Source organism: Diceros bicornis, chromosome 3, assembly GCF_020826845.1.
Source record: "Diceros bicornis minor isolate mBicDic1 chromosome 3, mDicBic1.mat.cur, whole genome shotgun sequence".
Classification (NCBI taxonomy): Eukaryota; Metazoa; Chordata; class Mammalia; order Perissodactyla; family Rhinocerotidae; genus Diceros; species Diceros bicornis.
In genome coordinates this window covers 28,641,667-28,669,434 of record NC_080742.1, presented here as the reverse complement: position 1 = coordinate 28,669,434, position 27,768 = coordinate 28,641,667, and the positions used below count along the sequence as shown (strand labels likewise).

At 37.5% G+C, this 27,768-nt stretch overlaps 1 protein-coding gene across 4 annotated transcripts in view; it reads right to left on the bottom strand.

The window, feature by feature from the left end:
• The window catches only part of CDK14 (cyclin dependent kinase 14), a 537,486-nt gene that overhangs the window by 227,325 nt on the left and 282,393 nt on the right, over positions 1–27,768 (bottom strand). For all 4 annotated transcript variants that reach the window (XM_058525247.1, XM_058525237.1, XM_058525217.1 and 1 more), the window contains one exon: positions 80–200. In XM_058525247.1, coding sequence (XP_058381230.1) covers positions 80–200 — 121 coding nt within the window. The remainder of the gene's footprint in view (positions 1–79; positions 201–27,768) is intronic.

Sequence of the window (27,768 nt, the reverse complement as noted above, 5' to 3'; positions counted from 1 at the left end):
CTGTTAGGATGTTTGTCTAGGCTTGACCCAGACCAAGCACTACAGATAGATTAGCTAGAATAAAGTTTCCATTTCTCACCACATGTCAAGGCAGGTGGAATATTCTGTCGAGCCCAGGAGGACATCTGGAGGTCTATACCACAAGGTAACCACTTCATTGGAGTATGTGTGGCTAGGGACAGATTTTGCTCTTGCAAGACCTGTGGGTTACATGAAACATAAAGAAGTTTAATAGGCGTTAATATAACAAGGGAATTTAAATTTGAATGTTCACAGTTTTAAAAGGTCAAACATGATATTATAATACAGAATCACAAATGCAATGTCAAAATTACTAGAAAGGTTGTGGAAAGCATATTGTGGTCTACCCATTTCAAAAACATGCTCATAACCAATAAATCATATATATTCCCTAATAAAGCATCATGAATCTAATAAAATCCCAGGAGAGTAAACAAATGATTCATAAACTATTAGATATTGCACAGAAGCTTAGAAATCTAGACTTTCCAAAGAATGTTTCGTGGAACTCTAGTTCTGAGAGTTAAAGTTATTTAAAGCGTTATGAGAAAGAGTTCCAAGATTAAATAACTTTGAGAAAAAATGGTTTAAAAAGTTAAACAGATGTCCCTCCATACGACAAGACTTCTCAGTGCCGTTAATTTTTCTAATGTATATTGCAACTCTAAAAGAAGAGTAGGAAACTTTTCTCAAAGGGTTGTTCCAACATTTCTTGTGGTTTCAGTGTTCTATCAAACACTCACTAGGAAATCTTTATTCAGGAAGCTCATGTAAAAATCATCTAAATAAGTAATTATAAAGGAATAGTTAAATATGATTAGTACATAAAGATGATGAGATAGTGTATAATAAAATGTTTTCTAAGAATTTTTAAAAACTGGGAAAATGGTCAAAATAATATGCTAAGTGATAAGTTACATGCAGTTTGACTTCACAACCATAAATACTTATGCATAGAAAAAAGAATGGCAGAAAAAATATTTGAATGTCTACAGTGGTTAGCTCTGGAATATGGGATTATCAGTTTTTTTTAATTTAATACGTTTTTCTGAGTTTTTTTCAAGTTTTCTACCATGAATAAATAATTCCTTTTAAAATTAGAATATCTGGGGCCAGCCCTGTAGTCTACTGGTTAAAGTTCCATACACTCCACTTCAGCGGCCTAGGTTTACGGGTTTGGATCCCAGGTGCAGGCCTACACCATTTGGAAGCCATCATGTGGCGGTGACCCACATACAAAAAAAAAAAAAAAAAAATAGAGGAAGATTGGCACAGATGTTAGCTCAGAGCAACTCTTCCTCAGCAAAAAAATAAATCACAAAATCTATGGATGTTATTTTTTAAAAGAAAAAAAAAACTTGTATGATAGCTTTCTATCTGGGTATATTCATTAATGACAAGTGTAAAGTATTATTTATCACTGTGATACTCAAAGCACATATAACATTTTTATAGTGAATCTACCATAACATATTCGTTTTAATGTTCTAATTATTTAGATTTTTATGTAGTACTTAGGAACATGACTTTTTTCCTATTTATTAAACACTTGGTATTCCCTTTACTGTATTATATGTAAATGTTAAAATTAATAGGACAGCTGATGAGACAAAGAATTTCTAATTAATTCAACTACGGTTACAGTAACAATTTCTTCTACAATGCAGTTTTTATAAAAATACAATGGCATATTATAAATTGGTTAATGTTTATAAGTATTCCATATTAAAATGTATAGTTTATACACACACACACATACATATACATACATGGTTCCCAGCTTTTCTGCACATGAATAGAATATTTTTGATAACAGATTTCCATAATAACCTCTACTTCTTTTCTCTGTAAGCTTTTATCCTGCCTCAATTCAGGCAAAATTGAACAGACAGGAGAGTCAAGACGGTAAAGTATTTCCAGAATTTAGTAATCCCATCAAAAGGTTTAGTTCTTCAAATGACTATGCTTCTATACAGACCAAAGAGCTAAGCCCAAGTCCTGAAACAGTTTCTGACTCGTTCCGTATGCTGTTGTCAAGTCAAATAGGATGCCAAAAACATTCAAGCTGGAGTCCCTTGGTTTTCCTGAGGCCCTGCTGACAGAAAGCTAGGCCAGAGGGATAAGACAATGAAAAAAATCTGAGATTTTCTTTGATAGCTCAGACTCCAAGGCTAGTTACAAAAAATTGTGATATTCCCAGTTTTAAAGGGAGAACAAGACCTCAAAATAACCTAGAAAGAGTATAAATCTAAATAATTACGTGTGATTTCAAGTCAATTATGTTCACTCTGAATATAAGTTTGTAAAACTGGTTAAATATTTCTGGAAAATATAAATAAAGAAAAGCTCTTTGTCTACATTATTTTTCTCCTTCCCACATGTTTAGATAAAGGACGGCTCAAACTCCACTCACTTGGGCCACATAACTTCCCAAATCAACAGTGAAGATGAGCTTTCAACGTGTTAAGACAGTTTCTTAAGATGGTTTGCATGTAAATGTGCCATATCGAAGAATGTTATATTTTTAAGATACAGTCTTCTGCATCGCTTGAGAAAAACTCTTCCATTATCTCAACTTGAATATAGTCAATCAAAACATTTTCTTGTGGAAAGTGTCCTGTATATTGATAAACAGAAGGTTTTAACCCTAAAAATATTTCTGTTCAGTTAAGATAAATAAATCCCAAAACTTTTCAGGGAGGGAGCAAATTATTAAAACAATGACTCAAAAAGAAAAAAAAAAAAGTACACCTTGAAGTAGGAATATATAACCACATTTTTAATAAATATTTTTGGTAAAGATATTGCTTGTATTTATACAGTTCATGCATCAAAACACGCTTACTCATGCAAAATTTATTAAACTGCATCCTCCAGCTGAAGGAAAACTGTAGGACAGGATTAATTAGCACAGCATGTGTGAAAGCTTGCTTTCTCTGTTCCTTGTCAGTTGCTATGGTTACACTACAGGAAGAGAGCTACACTACCTTTTAAAAAGGATGAAGTTCATGGGTTATTATCAAAACTTCTTATATTAATGTTTAGTTTGAATTAAAAGTCAAAAGCAAAGTGAAATGCTAACCAGATGAGTACAGGTTATCTGCACGCTGCTGCTTTGGCTGAGCGTGTGCACGTGAAAGGGTGCGTGTTCCTGTGGGCACCTAAACTAGCTTGTGTAACAATCCAGAGTATCCAACTTTAAGATGTTACCATTTCTAACTAATAAAAGACCCTAGAGTAGAGCAAAAAAATCCTATTAAAGCCCGGTTGCCAATTATTCCAAGTTGGGCAACCTTGGTACTAGCTAGCGTAGCAGAATCTGATATTTCCAGAAGAGTTAAGAAGCTGTATAGTTAACCTATTACCCAGTGAAAGAATTCCTTTTCATATCTCTGTAAGATGGTTATCCAACACCTGCTGCCATCCTGAGCCTGGTTCTTCCCTCTGGCAGGGATACAGAATAAACCACATGACAGAGCTTCCAACATTTGCCCTAAGCAGGCCAGTCGTTCAGCATCAACCAACGGAGATTCTTCAGGCCTTATCTTAATAGCTCTCTCAGTTGCCGTGGACACTGTTGACCACTCCTCTTCTTTTAAATTTACTCCTTTGACTTCTCTGATCTAGAAGTGTTAACAGGAATGACTTGGTCTCCTTCTGGGATCTTCCCCTATCTGCCCCTTAACTGCTGGTTTTATCTAGGGTTATATATTCAAACCAGTGCTTTCTCAAATGTATACACACCCTGTAGGTAAGTGTGGCTAATGCCATGTTTTAACTGTCATCTGTAGGTGATTTCTCACAAGATTGTATCTCCAGCTCATACTTGTCTGTGAGCTTCAGATCTGAGTCTATCCAATTCCTCACTAGACTGGTATGAGGATGTCCTACAGGCACTCAGCATGACCCCAGCCATCGGTCTCTACAGCTATCTGCATCGTTAATACAGGGAATATGCCATGAGTCCAGCAGCAGATGCATTTTACTAGTAAGCTGTTTTAGGTTCACAAAAACAGTAAAAGTTCTTTTTGCTGTACACAGATATGCATTAGATTTTATATTCCATGCACACCTAACTATTCTTTCAAATTCCAACGCATCCTTTTTTGCAGGTGGTAAAATTGTTTGGGGACTTGAGTACTCTCTAACTCTATGGAGAAAATTGCTGAACTTTGGATAGAGGTTCAGGAATGATAATTCCCATGTCTCTGTTCTGACTAAGAAATTGAGAAAGAACTGCCAATACCGACTTGTTTATTTCTAATTAAGTGGAATAATGGCAAAAGCTAGATGAACTTGTGGAAGTCAACCAAAATACAATACAAAGGAGTATCTTTCACCACTTGTCTTTCCAAAAGATGCGTCACTGTTTTGTGTTTGTCAGTGGTTTCAATTTTATATTAGAGCAACTCCCACGCATTTCCCTCAACATACCTCATTCCCCAAACTAAACAATCAGAAAAAGAATGTCTCCTCTTAATTAATCACAAAATCAATATTTCTAGGAGAGGGACTCCTTTCTTCACAACTTGATTCCAAACAGACATGAAACACCCGGGTAATATTTCACCATCTGGCAGTTAAGCTAGAAAGGGAAATACTTCTCTATTCCATGAGCTAGTCCATGGAGTAAGGGTAGAGGAAGGCTTTTTCTTTCCCATTCCACAGTCCTAAGAATAGGCCAGGAATTTCTTTTTTCATATAAATTTTTAATGGAGTCCTCTCTCTCCTAGAGGATTTATATTAAGTATCCTATGATATGCTAAAGCTGTTTGAAAATTCTTTATTGCTGCTCTTAGAATGTATCAGTAAACAATCATTAAACAAAACAAAACAAAAAATATTTTCTTCTGGTGTTCTCCAGAGTTCTGGCCTTTAACCTCTTCCCTCTGCACTTGACAAGTTTTCCCTGGATGATCTTATTTAATTGCATGGCTTCATTTACTATATATGCTGTTGATCCCAAATACATATTTCTAGTATCAATCTTCCCCTAAAACTTTAGATTTCTCTGTAAAAAATATCCACTTAGATCTTCCACAGCTATCTCAATCTTAAACACTTCTCCTGTCTCCAATTCTCCAATCAATACTAGCCCCTCTGGTGTTCTATAACTCACCACTGGACATAACTTCCATCCAAATGCCAAAGCTGAAAGTCTTATTTCACTGTAGGCTCCTTCCACTCACAAAATTACAAAATTCAATTTCTCTCTTTTCTCCCCCCTCCTTAGATCTCCCACCTCATCTCTTGCTGGATTGTTACACTAGCCTCAAGTCTGCCCATGGCAAAGGGTTATCAATTTCAAAATACATTCTAGACAATAAATGATCTACATTTAATGAAATTAATTTTATTGAAAATTAAAGTTTAATTGGAACACACTTCAATGTGAATAATAATAAAAAACTTAAAATACCCAATCTTCCTCTAGGAGCACTATGAACGCTGAACATTCTCCAGTCCCCTTGTTCTATATTTGCCAGCATAGGAAGGGGGAAATGTGGGCATTTGGGAGACAGGTCTACGCTTTTTTATATATTTAATATCACATGGTGCAGTTTAAAGTGGAAAAAAGTTTTGAGATTATAATTATAATATTCTTTTCTTTCCTTTGAATGAAACATCTTTGTTTTTGTTTCTGTCCAGACTTCTACTTTAACAGAAGCTACTCTTTACAGGACACCAAAATCCCTTAAAAATGTTTGATTGGCATTTGTCAGAGTCTTTCAGCTGAATAAGAATAATCTTTGAAAATAAATCCTAATAAAAGGAAATTAAGTCCAGAAGACATTTAAACCTGTTAAGACAATATTTTATTTTGCTCTGATTTTATTTATTTTTGAATTTTTAAAGTTAATAAATTATGCCTAATTTCTGTCTATCCTAAAGGGCACAGATTTTATATATCTTTCATTTTAAATAATAGAAATGATCATAGCACTTTAATATAGACATTCTAAGTAAGAAAGGAAATATTCAAATAATTAAATTTCATTGATAGGAAGATTTTATTTTCTCTTTCGTACAAGAGATAAAAATAATATACTTCTCTGGGAAATACTGCTTAAATGAAATTAATACACATGGTGGTAAGACCAATTAGTTAGAATTCTTTGGCTGACTACCATATAAGAAACACGCTTTTGTTGTCAGAGCATTAGTCAGCATATTAGAAGACTTGTGATATGAAAAAACTAAATGCCTGATAGTGGTTCTGACACTAACTAGTGAGTTGTGTCTCTTTGATTAAGTCACTTAAGCTCTCTTACTTTGATTCTGTTATGCGTAAAATAAGGGGCTGAGATAAGAGTCGGCAATCTATGGCCTGTAAGTCGACTACCTGTCTTTGCAAATCAATTTTGCTGGAGCACAGCTACGCCCATTCGTTCACGTATTGTCTACGGCTGCTTTTGTACTAAACAGCAGAGTAGCTGACAGTGAGAGTATGACCCATACAATATTAATATCTGGGTATTCAAGAAAAAGTTTGCTGACTCCTGAGCCAGATTAAGGAAACTTTAAGGTCCATCCAAGTACTAAAATTCAATGATCCCAACAAAATATTACTAAAAACCTTGTTCATTAAATGTATGAAGATCATATGTGCTCAAGTTCTTAAAAAGCCCTTTAAGTAATTCCACCTCAATGATCCCATCATATCACATATGCATTAGCAGAGAATGCAAAATCATTTTCAGTAGAGTATATGTGAATATATCATTTTCACAGTTCACTGGTTTACATTTCGTTTTCTAGTTTCTGCTTCTCAGTTAATGAAACTCAAAGTTATTATTCCAATGCTAGATGACAACACAATATAGAAAATGAATTTCATAACTTGACTAAATTGGCAATTTTGATGAATTTTCATATCATGCTGATTTGCTTCCAATTTTTAAAAGCTAAAGATGAAAATACTAAATTCATCATAAGAATCTAAGTTTTAAATCAAGACATAATACTCAAAACTTTTAGGTCATTTGCTTATAAATATGTATCAATATATACCCAAAGCATTATACGAGTATGCACTTGTAAGTGTTAAAGAGAGTTTATTGAATAATGACAACCATAATTAGGTCAAATAAGGTAAGAATAATTATGACATCAAGCCAGATGTACACTTTGAACTTGACTGGAAAAGAGGCAATCTATAAAGATGAAATTATCCTACATACATACTATCTGAAATGACAATATATGCTCTCTTTATTAATTTTTTTAGCTTTTAAGAGAAATAAGAAATTAGAGTAAGTGTTCCTCTGGGAGGCTTATGAGAAAATCATTTCCATTTCCTTCCTAAACCACCTAAATTTTTTTTAAAAAGGTGGAGACATCCTTACCAAGTCTTACCAAAGATAATACTAAAACATGGAAATCAGCAGATGTGCTAGTGCTTATAATACAGAGGCAAAACTCATGTGAATTTATTGAGCAGTTACAATCTGTTAGGTACTCTAAGGGTTTAAATGTATCATATCATTTAATCATTACAACAACCTAGAATGTAGTACAATTATTAGTATCCCAATTTAACAGCAAGGAAACTAATTTACCCCACATCACACAGTAATAAGTGGCCATGCCAGGATCTGAACACAGCCAGTGTCACCGCCTTCCCAGGAAGACTGGGACCCTGGGAACAAACATGCTACAGACTGAGTGGGTCCAAAGTCCAGAATGGTGACAGGCCAGTCTGGTGAGTGAGGGAGAGGGATGGGGAGAGGATAGGAAGGCAGGGGAGACAGGAAAGAGAAGTGCCGAGCAAACACGAGCTGGTTTTACTGGAAGGTGGTTCCAGATATATGAGCAAACTCGAGAGAATGACTGATGTTGTCTAGAGAACCTCAGAGAACAATCAGACAAAAAGGCCTCAAGGAAAAGAGAAATTTGATAAAAAAGCACCTCAGGAACCTTCAAGTGAGGGTCTGGTTGCTGAAATGAGAACCATTCTTATGGGCTGCTTTGTTTATTTGTTTGTTTCTTTTAAATTGGCAGAAGGCAGCCGCCCCAGAAATGGAGCAGTTAGCTAGATAAGGTGGAGAGTAACAGCTAGAAATTCAAATGGGGGGTCTGGGGGAGGCCTATTTATCTTACAGGACCCTGAGGGCCCATTTTCTTTTCAGAAACCCCAAACCTGTGTGTAGTTAAAGCTGACCTCAAGGATATGTAACAATGACATAGAGCTAAAGAAAAAGCTCTTTGAGATATCCTTACTGAAGAGAATTTTTAAGTGTTCCATGAGATGAAAACAGGCAATTACTTTCAAACTTGAACTAAAAGGCTTTTATGTTTTTACAACAGTAAATGTCCAACTGAATCAGTTCAAATTAAGGAGGCGATTATTGAGCCAATTCAAGGAAAAAAAAAGTTTGAGTCATATTGAATTCTTATAATATTTTCTTATTTTCTTGTTGCTGTCCAATTTTTATGAATTATTTTCTCCTACACTTTTAGTTTTTCTTTTCTCTTAGAGCAGAGGCCAAGTAAAATTTTGGGGTCTCAACATTGTACTCAGTATAGGATTCCAGATATTATAATTAGAACACAATGTCTACTAAAAGACATGCCTATGTTTACTTTATTTTGATGATTTTAAAACATGTTTTGGGACACCTGGTGACAATCTTGGCTGTCCTGAAATCGGGGCTGGGCATCACTAATGTAGTAAATAAATAAAATACATAAACTTCAAATCTCCAAAAGGAGGTATATTGAGCATCTGGGGAGTGTTTTCAAAGATACATTAATTCCATGAAATAAATATCTATCACAATCACTGCAGAGATGAGTCACAGAGCTTTCATGATGCAAAGGATCTAAGACAGTCTGTATTTTCTATAATATTATCATTTCTTTTTAAATGAGAAGGAAATTCAGGTCCACAGTTTTGTCTATCCATTCCTTCTTTCTGTCCACACTGCCACTGTCACTTTAAACTTATTCTTGCTCTCAAACTTATTCTTCTGGGTCTTGAACCTTAGTGAGATCTCCTAACTGGTCTCCCAGCTGCCATGTTTGCCCTTCCTATTCCTTTTCCATAGTCTGATGAAGAGAGAGTTCCATGTAGTGTGTAAGAGTTTCCTCTGTGGGGTCAGGTGGGACCACCATTTACAAGTTGTGTGATTCAGGGCAAGTGACTTAACCTAGCTGAATTTCAGTTGCTTCATCTGTGAAATGTATGTAGTAACTCTGCTGGATATTCTCCATTTGCCCCTCCTGGTGTATTCTTGACTCTTCCTCCTCTCATTCTATGCTCCCCAGAGGCTGACCTTAACGGGCGTGTCATTACAGAGTCCTTGGCCCCCTGGCCTCAAGTTGGATTTGGCCAATGGGAGGCACACTGACCAAAGATCAGTAGGAAAGAGAAAAGTGAGGCCAGTGTGTTTGTTCCCCTGGTTCCTTCTCAGTTGGACAGGACAATGGCAGTGGCTAAGTCCTCCTTTGGAAGGCTACAGCTCTTGCTCTGTGGGTTCCAGAACCAAGTTCTCTCTTAATCTTGCAGTGAGGGAATGATAAAGGCTCCCCATTACTGTTAGCCTGGAGGGGTTTCACATCTATAACCCTGACCACAGTTTCATAAATAGTCCCTTCATCAAATTCACCTCAATCAGCCCATTTGAGTTGCCCTTTGTTTCCTGCTAGGATCCCTGATATAATAACCACACCTGCCTCATAGACTATTTGTGCAAATTAAATGAGAAATGCATGGAAATTGCTTAACTGCACACTTGGCCTACAGTATCACTCAATACATACTGGCTATTTCCACTAACTAAAACACTATCTGATCAGGTCACTCCTGTGCTAAAGAGTTTAATAGATCCTCTGGGGCTTTACCCTGAAAGTCCAAACTCCAAGGAATGAAAGCCCCTACTATTACTCCAGCCTTATTTCTTCCAACTTGTTTTTAGCCAACTGTTAGCAGTCTACCAAATTACCTGTAATTATCTACTCTCATGTCAGTTTCTTGGCACATGGTCTCATATCCTGGAATGCCTTACTCAGCTGATGAACTCCTACATGTCCTTCAAAACAATACTCAGGCCAAGTCCTCCAGAAGCTTCCCTGACTTGCCCTTCCCTCCCTGGTCCAGGTAATGAGTCTTCCTCTGTTCTCCAATTCACTGCAGCCCTGAGCTTGCATGGATATCCCAAGTCATTCATTTACATGTCAGCCCTAACTAGTCATTCATTTACAAGTCAGCATGAACTGCCCCAGCACAAGACCGCAGTTTTCCTGAAAGTAGTGTCACCAACTAATTGCCCCAAGGAACTCAAGGGAGGTTTCAGAAGCATTTAACTGTTTCTCCGAGTATTGTTGTTGTTGTTATGTTAAGAGATGCACAATGGAATACTACTCAGCCATGAGAAACGATGAAATCCAGCCATTTGTGACAACATGGATAGACATTGAGGGTATTATGCTAAGCGAAATAAGTCACAGGGAGAAGGTCAAATACCCTATGATTTCACTCATAAGTAGAAGATAAAAACAACAACATATAAACACATAGAGACAGAGATTGGATTGGTGGTTACCAGAGGGGAAGAGGGGAGGGAAGAGGGCGAAAGGGATGATTAGGCACATGTGTGTGGTGATGGACTGTAATTAGTATTTGGGTGGTGAGCATGATGTAATCAATGCAGAAATAGAAGTATAATGATGTATGCCTGAAATTTATACAATGTTACAAACCAATGTTACTGCAATAAACAAAAAATAAATTTAAAAAAAAATCCAAATAAAATAAAATAAAAATAAAACAAAAAAAAGAGATGCAATCACCAACTACCCTGAACCAGACCAAGCCCCACTGCAAGAGCAGTGCCTGCACAGATGAGAGAACTGAGCCTGCACAAGCGAATACCCACCTCTCCCTTTTGAATATTCATTCCCCATCCAAAATTACAGGCCCCTGCTGTCCTTGCTCATGGACAGCCACAATTTGGAAATAATAACACATGGTCTCCTATTTGCTGCAAATAAGCTGTGCTTTGTGTGACAACTGCTTCTGGTGGAGAGTCTGATTTTAACACGCCAGGAAGCTAACCCACTTTGGTTTGGCAACAGTAGGACCACAGTTCATTTTCCTTTGTAGCCCCAGCTCTTGGCATGGTGTCTGGCTCACAGCGAGTCTATTACTGGACTGACATATATATCGACAACAGCCACGTATCATGAATCCCCGAGACAGTGTTCCCATAGCAGGCGGCATGTGTATGTCGTCCTGGCCAACAGGGAGAATAAACTAACCCACTCAGCCAGAGCACCTCTGCTGTCACCTGTTTTACACCTTGGGACTTTGTGTCACATTTCAATAAAAAATCTGTCCCTGGATTTTAAAATATTTAAAAACCTAATGGGGATAAAATTAAATGGCATAAAGGCTCATGACACCCCCCCTTTCTTTTTTTGGCAAGAAGTAAACCCAAGACATAGATAAAATATTTTAATCCCTTTATGATGCTCCCATATATGTTAAATAAAAATACAAAAATATATCATACCATAAGGCTATAATATTCAAGCTACTTGTTCTTAATAATGTAAGTGATGGACCTATTTTCCTAAAAAATTTCATGATTTCTCAAACTTTATCTAATATGATATTTAAAATTTAGAGATATAAAACTTCAAGAATTAATTAATCTCTCCTCCAAATATTTATATTACATCTCATTCTCTATTCAGCCCACACGGCTGTAAGCATATAAAACTGTTTTATTCATCTTTTTATCTCTACATTTATCTCTGCAGCCATATTATAAGCTCCTGATGAGCAAGGATCATTTCTTATGATTGCCTCATTTCTTATCACCGCTCCCCACCCCTTCTGCATCCCCACACAACGCTGAGTCTTCTGTAAAATGTAGTCCTTAGACAAGACTAAGTCTGTCTAAAGCACATTCAGATAGGGGATCAGTTTGCCTCTGCTTCCTAGGATCCCAGCCTATGAACTTCAGTACTCAGATGTTTTAAACCAGCTTAGATCCCAATTATAACAATATCAGGTATCTGGTTCTGCATGGCACCTTAGCTGCCTCTCAAAGAGTTAACTTAAGCATAGAAAGAGGTGTGCCCAGAGTTGAGAGTATTTTTGAAAACCTTGATGAGCAGAAGTACAAAAATACTCATTTCAAAGCTTCCAGCTGTTCAGTTTTACTGAAGCAAGAGACTTGAATTTACCTTTGAGGCTGACTGTTCCTTTGTTCTAGAAAAATCAACATAATGGCAATTTCTGTTATATAAATGTAAAGCAAGTCCCTACCCACTGTTCTGGGGCAAGCTGTAAAATTAACCTGCATCTTGATGTTTCAAACAGAGCGAAAGGCTTAATGTAAACTGGGTGCACGTTTTGGCAGAGATAATAGGTTTCTGAGGCTCTGTGGTTTCTTTGAGGGAAGATGTTTGCTGTCTCGAGGAATGCAGAGACAAACACCAATGCTTCCTCCAGTTCTTGGTCAGGAGTTTTCAGCAACCCAGAAGACTGAGGAAAGGGTATGTAGCAAGAGCTATTCTTCACCCTACAAAGGACAGGACCAATAACATTGTCCTGCAGGAACATTTAAGTTTAAATCCCACCAAGAGTACTGATACTGGACTGTTGGTTGTGTTTTGGCATAATTATTAAGTGCTATGATTGTTTATCGGGGCTGCAGTTGTGGCTAGGGGATGGAAGGTAGACCCCAAGATCTGAAATTAGACCTCCCAGAGGCCTTAGATTCTTACGAGGAAGGAACTTCCTCTTTCTGCAGGCTTGAGGCCTGAATTCCAAATAGCATCACTGGGGTACACTCACTTTAGGGAGAGAGAAGTGAGCCCCAGTAAGAGAGAGATGCACAGGAGATAAACAGAGAGGACCCGTCCCCTCACACTGAGGAGGGACCTCTAGGTTCTGAGCAGAGCACTTTGAACAGAAGCGAGCGGTACCTCTAAGCTGCCTTGCCCTGCCCTTCCCCAAATGCTCAACCTTCACAAAATCTGGTTGGAAATGATAGCCTGTCGTGGGCTGCATTGGAACAGCCTAAAGGAAGGGCCTGTGTTGCCCTTGGGCACATGGCAAAAAAGGCCAGAATGGCCATGGCAGTGCAAGGCACTGGGGAGGAGCCAGCTCTGCCATAAGACCATCATTAGAGGCACTTTTATGGTGGCATCAAGAGGAAAAGCAGAATGCAGGACATGAGGCACCTGTTTCTGACACAACAGGACAACACCTGGAACACTCGGGCAAATAACCAGGGCGCATGCTGAGGAGCCCCAGTGGCCTGTAGGCACCACTGTAAAGCAAGCAAGTCATAAAGAAATCTAAGGGAAGCATTCTAGGCAGAGGGAATAGCAAGGGCCAATGTTCTGAGGCAGGAGCGGACCTGGCATGTCACAGGTATGGTGAGGAGGCCCATGTGGTGGAGGGCAGTGGACTCAACATGTGCTTTGGTGCACCCATGCTTCCTGTACTCTCGCCACATGCCTTTCCCTGCCACTTCTCACATCTAATTCTAACTCCAACTCATCCTCCAAGTCTTCCTTGATCCCCAAGGTCAGAAGTCCTCCTCCTGTTGTGCACTTCCACAAGATTCAGCTGTGCCTCTGATTCGTCACCCAGCACTTTACCTTGAAGCATCACAGTTACTGGAGAGTGACTCTAACCTACCTAAGGCAGAGCCCCTGTCTGATTTTTGAAAGTCCCAGGACCAGCACAGGGCCTACAATGAGTAACGTGTTCACTGAGTTGACTGGTTGAACTGAACTTGGAAGTCACTGGGTATCTTTCAGAAGTTACAGAGAGTGATCAATGGCACATTCATTCTAGATGTTTATCTTATATTTATACACACAAAGACTTATGCGCACGGATATTCATTGTGACACTGTTTATAGCAAGAGACTAAAAATAACCTCAAATTCCAGGAGGAAACTAGCTAAATAAATTATGGTACAGCTACAAAATGCAGCCAATGAGGCCCATAAATCTATATGTACTAATATGGAACACACTAAAATATATTGTTAAAGGAAAAGACAAAATAAAGAACAGTGGGCATGTTGTATACTATTTGCCTAAAAAAAAAGTATGTGCTCATACACGCATATTATATCTCTGGAAAGAGACAGTAAATGCCTATGGGGAAAGGAACAAGGAAAAAGAAGAGAGAAGGAAACTTAATTTTCACTATACTCCCATTTTGTCCTCTTTGAAATGTCTACTACTGTGTGTGTATATTACCTACTGAAAAAAAAAAAATACTTGTTTTTCAAAGAGAGAAAGAAAAAGGGTTAAATGAGTCGTCATCCAGCCCTGTGCAGTCTTAGCAACCCCCTCCCCAGCTTCCACCCTATGATTCCAGCATATTTCTTTATACTTTATAGTGTGGGTCCTAAAATAGTCCTCGGTTGTAAATGACAGGCTTTCCTGGTGTGGCAGGGAAACTGACGGCTGGCAGCAGTGAGTTAATGACTGGGTGGAACAAGCTGAAATAAACTATTATTTAAATATTCTCACCACTACAACCAAGTTGCCTTCTAAAGCTCAGGCTTGTCTACATAATAGCCAGTTTAGCTACTAAGACCTAGGATAAGATTGCAAGAGCAATTTGAATCATCAGGCAATTTTGAAGTTAAAAAAAAAAATCTTCCTTGAAGGGAAATTCGCCTGCAAGTATAATACTTATAATAGATTTCCCTAAGATGAAAGTGTCAGAACTGCTCAAGCAGCTAAGATTTTTTTTAATTTTTACTGTTCATACAATGAAGGTTCCATTTCTACATCCCATTTAACCACATGAAGGCATGCTGCTCTAAATAACTAAGAACTAATGGATGTAAAAATATAGTTGGGGAGATTTTGAGAAGTTCAAATTCAGAATCAGCAACCTGACAATCTATTTATCCTCACGTGTCAGCAAATATCACAGTTGCTAAGTTTGAGAGGACCAAGAGTGTTCCCAGAAGACTGCCATGGTTTGAAAAGAGCTGTCAGCAATAAAACGTGAACTCATCTTGTGCTATACTAGACAACTGTCTCATCCTTTAAGAATGAAAGGCAGAAACCTAACATCTGAAGCACATGTTCTTTTTAGAATTGGTTAAATATACTTTAAATATTCCCATCTTGTCAGTTCAAATAACTTGTCCTTCAAAGCATTTATCTTCACCAATAAAGCTTTATTTGAAATCTTGCAATGTAGCTGGAGATATTTTAAATTTAAAAACTTTCTTCAAACCAAATTTGAGCTCCAGAATCATAAAGTGCTCTATTTTGCTATCCATTCTTTCATTGATCTCACTGTTGCCTTCATTAAATATTTCATTAAAGGAGCACAAAGGAGAAACGTATAGTTTCAAGAATATTGAAATATACACTTGGAAGTTTTAGTAAAATTTAGTATATGTGGACTGATTAATCTTTGAAATCATGATTGTATATTAAAATCCAAAAGTACAAAATAATAGCTCATAGGGCCCGAAATTACTCGAAATCTATCACATGGCATTAAAGATGACACTATTTCAAATGTTGTGAACATTTGAATGCAGTATATATTTCCAAAAATAAATTTCAAGGGAATTAATCTTCAAAACAAAACAAAACAAAATGCCCACAGATTTTCTTAAAAAAGATATCCTTTGCACTATCAATCACTTTCTATAAACCTTTTTGTCTTAAAAAATGGCAACTTTACACATAACTCACTTTTAAGTCAAAGGTAAGCCACCTTATATAATATTTTTTTCTAAAAATACTTTTTCTATGCTAACATAATTTTTTGCAATATTTTTATCATGACGTCACAAATGACTGTTTTCTATTACAAATTATTGACTTTACGTAGCTCCTATTATAAGCCCATTCTTTGTCAATGTGTGAATTAGTAAATTTGCGCTGAGTTTTTATGAGATTACTAGGTTTTAACCTAAAACCGGTTTGGTAAAGACAACATAACATTATCAAGTTGGACTTATGAGGAGAGAAAAGATACATATGACAAAGGCCATATGCTCGGAGGGTAAAACTCCAGTTTGTAAAAGTGCTCCCATCACAGCCGAGTCTGTAGGCATGCACAATCAGCCCAAGGGGGGACGTTCTTCTTCCACAACAAGCTCTTGACCTTCGGGATTTAGTGAGACTCTTCAAATGGTTATGAAACACTCACAAAACAAAGGTAGACTATTCATTAAAAAAAAAAAAAATGATGCCATTTAGTGCAGTTATAGTACACGAAAAGAAAATACAGTGTGACAGACATCAACAATTTGTAAAACTTTTATAGGCTAGTGGTATGGTTTAGAATCTACAATTTTCATTTTACTTTTCAATACAAATGAAAATTCCAATCTACTCTTTTTTTTCAAATTATTATCTCTTTGCCACTACAAAAAAAGTAGGCAACATTCAATTATTCTAATTACACTTTGCAGGTTTTTGGAATACCACATATATTGAACACCTTCAGAAATAATAATTTTCAAAAGACAAGTGTACTAAATTAAAATACTACAAATTATTTCATCACATAATGTATTCCTTTGAAAAGCTCACTGAACCAAATGTTTTATGACCAGCTCATTGGCTATTACTAAGAAAAACTGAATTTCAAACGTCTAGAACAGGGGTTGGTAAATTATGCCTCACAGACCAAATGTGGCCACATTGATTCGTTGAAACAGTGTCTAGCTGCTTTTTCTCTAAAACAACAGCTCTATGTAGCTGCGACAGAGACTTCACGGCCAAAAATATCTATTATCTGGCCCTTTACAGAAAAAGTTTGTCAATTCCGGTCTGGAATACCTCATAAGACAGAGATTTTGTTTTCCAAGTAGTGTTTTATTCTTTGGGGTCCTACTCTCGGATTGACTAAGGTCTGAAAGAATAAAAAATAATAGTAAGAAAAACAACATTTCTTTGACTGCTATAGGGAGCAAGGGGACTTCCTGTGGTGATGAAAATGTTCTAAAACTTGATTGTGGAGGTGGTTTTACCACTATGTACATTTTTCAAACTCATCAAATTGTAATTGGTAAACTTCATTTTTTTTTTTTTTTGTGAGGAAGATCAGCCCTGAGCTAACATCCATGCTAATCCTCCTCTTTTTGCTGAGGAAGACCGGCTCTGAGCTAACATCTATTGCCAATCCTCCTCCTTTTTTTTTCTTCCCCAAAGCCCCAGTGGATAATTGTATGTCATAGTTGCACATCCTTCTAGTTGCTGTATGTGGGACTCGGCCTCAGCATGGCCGGAGAAGCGGTGCGTCGGTGCGCGGCCGGGACCCGAACCTGGGCCACCAGCAGCGGAGCGCACGCACTTAACCGCTAAGCCACCGGGCTGGCCCTAAACTTCATTTTATATAAAATATAATGCAACAAAAACACTAAAAGATAATATTTTAAGATAAATTCACCTCATTGTTATTGCTGGATAATAGATTATTAAAGCTGAAAAGTATCAGAAGATCCTAATAAGGAAAATCAGCTAACGATTTGATCTATGTGATTTCTAAAAGGAATGTTTCCACCGTTTACGATACGAATTATAAAACACATAACAATGGAGAATTATGAAAAATTATTCTTACCTACTATTTATAACGCCTGACACTTGGATTACGAAAAACACTTTTAGATGCCAGACTCAACATGTGGGTTCCTCCTGTACCGCGAGGTAGAAGATCAGAGAGCAGGACTTATTTTGTGACCCAGACTATTCTCTTCCTGAGGGCACCCAAGCCGAAGTTTCAGAATCGATGGGTTTAAAGAATCATTCAGCTTTAGATATAAACTAAAAATTAAAATAATGACCATTTAACAAGCTTGAACAAATCTATTACATACTAAGAGATCTAATAACTCTAGTGAGTTTAAAGGAAAAAAAGAGAGAAATAGCATTAATATAGGAGACCATCCAGGTTTTCTGCACAAAAGTTTTCTCTTCATTAAAAATCTGAGTAGTATGTTTTATGTGTATTCAGCTAAAACAAAGCAAAGAATCTATTCATGTTGGAATACAATATTACTGGATTTCCATTTATATTTGTGACTATTTTATGGAAAAACATCTGACCATTTTCTACTGCATTTCCGGTATGTCACCTGATTCTCCACTTTACCATGAACCTCATATGGGACAACTAATAAACTGGTGGTTGCTTGGTGAGAAAATTCACCAAATTAATAAGATCATAGGGCCTTAAAAAGTAATGTATGAGCTGTTAAAAAAATAAAGCAAGTCAGAGGCCGGCCCGGTGATGTAGTGGTTAAGTTCATGCGCTCCTCTTCGGCAGCCTGGGGTTCTCAGGCGCGGATCCCAGGTGTGGACCTATGCACCGCTTATCAAGCCATGCTGTGGCGGCATCCCACATATAAAGTAGAGGAAGATGGGCACAGATGTTAGCTCAGGGCTAATCTTCCTCACCAAAAAAAAAGTTCTTCACCATTCTTTTTCCTTATTACCTAGTTATAGTCATTGGAATGATTATAGGAAGAAAGGTAATAAACTTCCCTTCCAGATACGGCTGGCAGTCACATAACTCCATATTTGTTGGGTTTCTTTATTTTTCATGGACAAAGCAGAAGTTTACTTTGAAGTCGGCAAAGGTATTTTAAGGAAATAACCACAAACTGTATAAACATACAGTAGAGAATAGAGTAAACTTACTTAGGAGAATAGTTTTTAAGGGACATTTAAAAATATAAAACCTGGAATTTAAAGCTTAAAGGTTTTTAAATCCAGTCTTATTCTTTTAATTTACAAAAAACAAAACTGCTCATCTAAGTGATTAGTCCAAGGTCTAACAGCTAATTAGTGAAAACGTTAGAACAGGAGCTTGGACTTCTCACTCCTCCTACCATGCCCTTTTTATTAAATTTCATTGCTAAATGAGCCTACCTTTGTGCTGCCATCTCTGCCCAAGGGAAGGGCTTCCAGAGAAGACACGGGTTTCCTAGATTTTCACGCCTAGTCTTTGCCGTGAGCCTTGGCTGTCACATTTGTAGCCCTGAGAATTGGTAAACCGGACCAGTTACTTACTTTGGCCTCCCCAGATCTGTCCACGGGCTCTGCACGGCAAACTGTATGTTGCAGGCCCCTGGCTCAGCGCTCTTGCCTCAGCCCCAGGGGCCTATCTGCAGGGACTGGGCCTGGCCCAGGTCCCGCCTGATAGGCAGCAGGTTCTAGCTGATAGGAGCCAGAGAAACCAGTGCTAAAACCCTCTTGTGCTGCAGCCTCCAGCCCCGAGGATCCCCCAGCACAGGCCCCATTGCCTTTCCAGATACACATGACTGAAGGTGGAACTTGGAGGCCGATACCAGACAGGGGGCAAGTGGTGGATGGAAACCAGTTGGCCTAGAACAGCCTGCAGGCTAAACAAGAATAAAGCAAGCAGACCATCAGAACAGCAGCTATTTCAGGGCCATTTTGGAAAGAGGCCGAGGATAAATAAATAATAAAACATATAACCAAATAGTTGCCATCTGCTGCTGTTGCCACCACCTGATTGACATTTAATCTCTTCTCTGGCTTTGCTGCCCACATGTCCACCAATGTCTCTGCCTGTGGCTCAACACTAAAAGCTCTATCCTTTGTCATGTCATTGTAGAGGGACCGTAAATATCACCATTATGTAAACCTACCTACCCCTGCTTATTCTGGACCCCGTCCCTGTCCTTGTCTCAGAAACCTCATAAAATCCTCCTCATCCTCTGGAAAGACTTCTTTAGGTTGTCCCTTCTAAGCCTCCCAAGCAAAAAGTGTGGCGCCTTTTTCTGGGCTCCCACTCTGTATAGAGAAGTCACCTGTGGGAAAACATTATAATTAGTGGCGTAAATTGTCTATTTTCTCAGTGATCTGCTTGAGAACAACCTACAGATTTACTTACTTGACTTCTCAACCTTCCATTTTGTTATCTGGGAAAGGAGGCTTATGTGAAGATTACATAAGATATTAGAGGCAGAGTGCTCACCCCAGTGTCTGACACAAGTCCAGTCAATAAGGCTTACTTATCATCACTATTTACCATCAGCAGCATCATTACCAATATCCTTCATACATCTTTACACTCTAGCATAAGGCCTCAAGTTAACTGTCATTCTTTATGGAAAATCATATCACACAGTGTAATCACCATGACATAAGTGACAGTACTTTTTATACCAGCAGTGGTTGGCAGACTCTAAAGCGGTTTCCCTGACCCTCCTGCCTCCTGGTATTCATGCTTTTGTGGAATCCCCTCCCCTTCAGTATGGGTGGGACCTGATACTTGTTTCTGAAAAATAGAATATGGCAAAGAATATAACTTCTGTCTTGTTGCAGACTCACTTTATTGCCTTCTTGGTTTGCATACTTTGATGAAGCAAGTAGCCATGTTGGAGAGTTTCATGTGGCAAGGAACTGAAGGCGGCCTCTGGCCAACAGCCAGCTTGAAACGGAGGCCCTCAGTCCAACAGATTGCAAGGAATTAAATTCTGCCAACAACCATGTAAGCTCAGAAGCAGATTCTTTGCTGGTAGAACCTTCAGATGACACCTGGACTGCAGCCTTGTGAGAGACCTAGAAGCAGAGGCACCACGCTGAGGCACACCCAGATTCCGAACCCACAGAAACTACGAGATAATAAACGCGTATTGTTTTAAGCAGCTTAGTTTGTGGTTAATTTGTTACACAGCAATAGATAACTCATACACCAACATTTCCCCAACTTATGTTCCACAGAGTCAAAAATTTGTCCTTAATCAAATAAATCTGGAAGATGCAATGTCCAATTTTATTTTAACTGCAGAAAGGTCAGGGGCCCTTAATCACCAGCTACTGAACACTGTGATTCCACTGGGTGGGGGGAAGTGGGGAAGACACACACACATGCAGCTCACCCTACACTGACGTGACCAAGGAGAATTTTTCAGTTTTAAAAATTACTTTTTCATTAACGTATGGACCACAGTTTTAGAAATGCCTTTTCAGATTTACTGAAGCAGTAAAAGAAAGAGCAATCAAAAGCTGGCTCTGCATGCCTCAGCAAGAAGGCAGGATAAGTGTGTATAGGGGACAATAGCCATCCAACTAACTGGGGGGAGCTGTCTGGCTCCTCCTAAAAATGATACAAAGGTGAAAACGTTTGACTTCCTATATTTCAATAGTCATTATCTCTCTAAACATATCAAGCACGATATTTTTATGAGCAAAACAAATGACACACTTGTGTTTCTCAACAAAACAACTGACAGCTCTGAAGAAGACAAAACAGTAGTTCTTCTTCCTTACCCCTTCACTCCCCCACCATAGCAGTGATATTGATCACCCGTGACCAGCATCCACAGTGACTGTCAGTGAGGGGGCAGGTGGGATGGGCAGCTTGGAGAGAGGAAGGGAAGCAGGAGAGCCACGTCTAATGAGCACCTTGTTTGGGGTCACACATGTCATGCTAGAAAAGGTTTTGAGTTTTTGCTTTTTAATGTCTTCCTGAGTTTCATAAATTTTATCTTTGGCAATGAAGAGCAAGTTGGCACATACTTAAATATTTTATTACCTTCAATATCTGTACGTTCAATTTATAGATAACCCTTTAGAGATGGTGGGCAAGAGTGCTATGTTTATTTTGGCTTTCACTTAGTGATTCAAAGACAATTTCAAATTTGCATCAAAATTTCTCTACTTACTGGAAGGAGATCAAAGAGCTCATTTATAGCTATTCCGATTGATAAAGTGCTGGATAGCAAAATGTATTTATCTATAATTTTCATATTTAAAAGATCACTGATCATAATAAAAATCAGAACTACTTGAACACTGTTCATGTTATTTAAAAGATATAAAAGAAGTCAATGATCTTTTAAGATGATTTCAAGATGAATTATTTTCAAGCCTACATACTTGACAGAAATGCCAATGTTAAAATATTGGTTAATCTGATGCCCAAGTTGAGCTAATATTACAAGCACAAATCAATGTTCTCATATTAAAAAGGGGGTAATGAGACCTGTACTGTCTACTTCACAGGGTTACAAGGATAAAATAAAATAAGAGCTACGAAATCACTTAATAAACTATAAAGGGCTGTTATTATTATTGTTAGAAATGACAGAGGTTTGAATCAATTCCATTTCCTAAAAGCAATTGAATATCAAGTGCTTCAGATAAAATGCTTCAATGATTCAACTACTAGAACGCTTTCAGATGTTGAATTCAATATTCAAAAATAAGGATGCTTTCAGACACTGGAGTCTAGAATGACTTCTACGTCTTGTACTAGGCAAAATGCTCATTCTTTGTTTCAACACTGTATAGCACAGATGCCCATATCCAAGCAGATCACAGACATGTCACTCACAAGGAAGGTAAAATAAGCAATTCCTAAAATTTAAGAAGTGACTAAGTTTGCTGTCATAGACAAAGCTGACAAAATGTAGGGTACTGATATTTCTACTGGAATGAGGGATACATGCCATAAAGTGCTTGATTTACAAATTTGCTAAGGAATCTACAATCTACCGTTATCTTAAATCATTGATTTTGAAAATCTACACATACCTTTTTTTGAAGATTACAAGTGCATTCCTTAATTATGCATATTTCTAATTGTGTATTTTTCCTCTTGAGATTTTAAAGACTGGTCAAATGAACTTTGACATTAAATCTAATTTCAAAGAAACTGCCATAAAAGTCTTAGAAAACAAGTTAAAATGGTCCTACATTGTTTTCTTATAAACTAATTTCACTGTTTTACAGAGCATCAAACCTCTGAAGACTCTTAAAAATCAATATGCCATTTTTCATTTAGATTTCTGCATTACCTGACAATGTAAAAGTAATTCCTGCAGCAAGATCTACTCCTGAGAAACTACAAACACTGACACTAGACAGAAGCAGTGTTCATTCTTGTAGTGTTCAAAGGTTTACTCATTTCTTTATTAAAGTGTATGTTAAGGTGCAATTATATTTTTCATTAAGATTGATTTTTCTGGGGCCAGCCCAGTGGCGCAAGCGGTTAGGTGTGCACGCTCCGCTGCGGCAGCCCAGGGTTCGCCAGTTCGGATCCCGGGCGCGCACCAACGCACCGCTTGGCAAGCCATGCTATAGGGGCGTCCCATATAAAGTGGAGGAAGGTGGGCACGGATGTTAGCCCAGAGCCAGTCTTCCTCAGCAAAAAATGAGGAGGATTGGCAGATGTCAGCACGGGGATGAGCCTCCTCACAAAAAAAAAAAAAAAAAAAAAAAGATTGATTTTTCTTGTGGTTCACAAAATTTTCTTATCTCACAGGTCTCTTTTAATGAAACATTTGGCAGAAACACTCAGTTGTTGCTTATGAAGGGAAAATGTATAATACCGGTGAATTCTTGGTTAGTTAAACAGGGTTCTGCCTCTTAGAAGAATTAACATGAAGTATAATTTTACTCTCAAAGAACGACAGTAGTGTTACAAATCTATCATAAAAATTTTTATCACAAGAATGATTCCCTTTCATTACATTATCCTTAGTCCCTTTACCAGGGAAGCTAAACTGAATGGCACTGTGATGGAGATATTTTAAAATTTGAACTACAAACAACAGAAAGGGTATTTCCCCCCCCAAAGCCCCAGTGCATAGTTGTATATCCTAGTTGTAAGTCCCTCTAGTTCTTCCATGTGAGCCGCTACCACAGCATGGCAACTGACAGACAGCTGGTGTGGTTCTGTGACCGGGAAACAAACCTGGGCCACTGATGTGGTGAAAGTGCCAAACTTTAACCACTAGACCATCAGGGCTGGCTCAGAAAAGTTTTTAACACTGATTTGTAGATAATTATTCTTAAAATCTTACCCTGCACAGTAATTATACTTTAAAATAAACAAATGACAATTTCCATAAAATATACAAGCAATCATTTAAAAATCAGACCATTTAAAAAAGTTCATTGGCCCCCAGGGCATCTCTGTATAAAACAATAACTGATACTCAAAACGGTGATTGCAAGACTGTAAGGAAAGCTTAGAGCAGGATTGCAAGAACCGTGTCACCTTGATTTTCCACTGTATACTCAGCCACAAGCACAGTGCCAGGTACATAGTAGTCACCTAGTAAAACTCTGCTGAGTGACCTATGGAATATCCTTGTTCAAGAAAGCAAGAAAGTATGTGATACATTTTAGGGAAAAAATCACATTAAAAATAAATAACATTTTGAACACTTAAATCCTAAACCCTAAAGGGTTAATAATAAGCACGATATTTATATGGACTGTCTATAAGCCAGGCACTGTCCTTAAATGATTTGTAAGTATTAACTTATTTAATTCTAACAATTGTGTGAGGTGCCCAGTATTACTATCATCATCCTCATTTTCAAACAGGTAAATTAAGGCACAGAAAATTTCAGTAACTTACCCAAGAACACCCGATTTGTAAACAACAGCAGCAAGATTCGAACTTAGGTTATCTGGCTCCAGAATCTGCACCCTAACCATTCTGCGATATTTTACGTTATCTTGTCTTTTCACGTGGGCACATTTGTTTCCATGTAAACCATTTTCTCTTTCAGACTTAAATGTTTTTACTTAGTACTTCTGTCACAGTGCTACCCGCCCTGGAGTTGTGTACTGTTCACTCCCATCCTGTGGAAAAGGTAAGATTTGTACCGAAGATTCCTCCCACTGGGACGCACGCAGGGTATTTTTCAGCTACTGCCCAGCACTGCTGGGTTGTAGGGAGAACACTGTTCAAGCCAATTCAATCTTAATCTGCCAAGAGGGCTTCTCCATACTTAAATTTTTCCCAGGAATATAACTAAAGAAGGTGGTTCTTTCTAATTCAGAAATCACTGAGGCTCCATTCCAACTTATATTTCCAATGAGGCTTTCTATAGGTCTACTGGGAGAAACATTCTTTCTATTATTTCTTGCAGTTTCCTTAAGACACACATTTTAGTCCCAGTGTTTAGGACGGAGTAATAGCTAGTATTCTGGATCCCACCTTCCTGACAAGGACTCATGTTCAGCTGACAGATGTCGTCGGACCAGCAGAGGTTATTTTGACCTGGACATCTGGTTAGCACTTCTACCTTCTCACACGTTTGGGGAATTACACCGATGCATGTGTTAAATAAGTTATCAATAGTCTGCTGGGTACTACACTAGAGATCTAGAAACATTGATAATAATAATATTAATAATAATTTAACATATTACTTAACAAGTAACAGGCACAATGTCAACTTGTTTTCCATCTGTGGCCCAAGGTATATACATTTTTAAGATGAGGGGTTTGAATTAGATAATCTCTAAGGTTTCTTCAAAATCTAGAGAAAATCTAAAAAAATTCTGAAAATGTGAATGTAACAGGTTTGACTTTTCCCTATAATTATAACAGATTTATTTCAACTTTCCCCTCATAGATTTGCTGCCTATGCTGAAAAACAAAACAACAAAATGTTCCCAATGATATGACTCTATCAACAACTGGACAATGACTTCAACAATAACATCACATTCTGTTTCCAATTCTTTACGCAAAATACTTGCATATCGTATCTATTTTGTATTGTGTAATATTAGTGATACTTATTAGATGCTCCCAACTTATTTTAAGTAGGTTGAGAGCTTACTGGTAACTTTTCAGAAACCACCATAACCATATAATCCTGAAATCTTCCAACTTTTCTTATGCTTCTCTTTATGCCTCTGTTGTCCCATTCTCATGCTGAGGGCACTCAATTTAGCCAACTCATTACCCCTTTCACCCATTGCTCCCCATTCTATGACTTCCAGGCTGGTTCTAAGCACAGTCTCCACATCTAATATTAGCTGGTCGTTGTCTCATACAATAGATTGCTTCAGCTGACAACTCTTCTCTAAAACTGGAATAAACACTTCAATCTGCATTTTATATCAGTATCCTTCTAGATTAAAAATTAGAATGTCAAACAATTTGACAGATATTTAATAGAGATGTTCCATTTCTAAAGTTTGAATTTTTGCAAAAAGTTGTATTATTTTAGGTCTGTAAGCTTGATTATGCACATCAAGGTTATTTTTATATTATGTGACGAAATAAAAATAGACTGTTTTTCAGACATGTATCTAACATTCTTAAACAGCACAGATCATTAGTTCTCAATTGTTTTTTATTTTTTAATTTTCCAGTACTTTCTTCTTTCATTAAAATGAAAAAATAAAACTCCTAGCTTCCTATGTTTATCTAGTACAACAGAAAAAAATCATTCAAGATGAAAAGAAAATTTTTTGGTATTAATATAAACATGCACTATTTCCAAAGTAAATAAACCAATATATATGGCATTAAAAAAAAAACCCGAGAGAACCAAAGAGGAAAGCAAGGTAATACTGAACTGATAGTATTAAAGTGAGAAGAAAAAGTATCAAAATTACAAACGTTTCAAGTGTGTCTAACTTTCAGAATTTACAGCATATCTCAGACTTCCCATAGCAGCCAGCCAGCTTTTCTTGCTTCAAGTAAAATTTTAGAAAACATGCGCTTTAGACTACAATACCTCACTATCATCCAAGATTCTAGCATAAATCAGGCGTATCGATGTATGTATCAGTGGAGTCTGGTTTTGGCTGCATTTTAAAATGTGGCTTCTTGGAAAGTAAAGAGTGAAAGATAGGGGAAGATCCATAAATAAGGGACATGAGTGAATTGCTAACTCTTAGCAACCATTTACACTCACTTATAGGTTAACAAAACTCATGTTCAAGTGTAATCATTGTTGTCTTGAATAGCATGTGAGTGTTACATAATTCTAAGGTTCATTTCAGTGCTACTCTTGCTAACATCACCTATAATTTTTCCACTCCAGTCATTACTTAGGGTTCCAGTCATCCCATATGCAGCTTTTTCTAAGGATACATTGGTATATTTCAACTCATAGCCTGCATCACTTAGCTGATTTACTGCCAACAATTTTGCCCTCATATCGTATAGGAAAAAAAACATAATATTTTTGCATATTGAAATCCTCTTGCCCAGAAGGTTTCCATCGACAGTACAGAATAAGATGATCAGCCCTATTTGTAGCAGTCTGTTCTGAATTGGAAGATATCTTGTTACCTCACATGCAGGATTTGGCTAAAAATGGACTAACACTCTTGAATTTCCTCATTTCCATGGAGTCTGAAGCTGCCATTCTTAGCAATCAACTCCTATCCACATTACTGCAATCTGCTTTATGGTGACTGAACAGAGAGATTTCTCATAGAGTAGAATATGCATATTAGTTGCAGTTCATATATTTCCTTCTAGTTCCCATTTATAGCTTTTAAAAAATCCATATAGATGAGATTTTTAGAGGATTTTTAGGGCAGTGAAACTCTTCCGTATGATACTATAATGGCAAATACATGTCATTATAATTTGTCAAAACCCACAGAATGTACACCACCAAGAGTGATACTAATGTAAACTATGGACTTTGGATGATATTGAGCTGTCAATGTAAGTTCATCAATTGTAACAAATGTACCACTCTGGTGAGGATGTTGATAATGGGGGAGGCCATGCATGTGTGGGGGCAGAGGATATATGGGAACTCTGTACTTTCTGCTCAATTTTACTGTGAATACAAAACTGCTCTAAAAAATAAAGTCTATTTAAAAGGAGAAAAAAGCCTCATATATGCAGCATGTTAACATACCCAGAAAAAGTTACATTGAGATAACACAGAACAGAAAAATGGTATAATTAAATGTCATCTTCATAGTCATCATCATCCCTCTTGGATGCAAGAAAAGTTTTGAGGGGATGAGTAGGATATTAAACA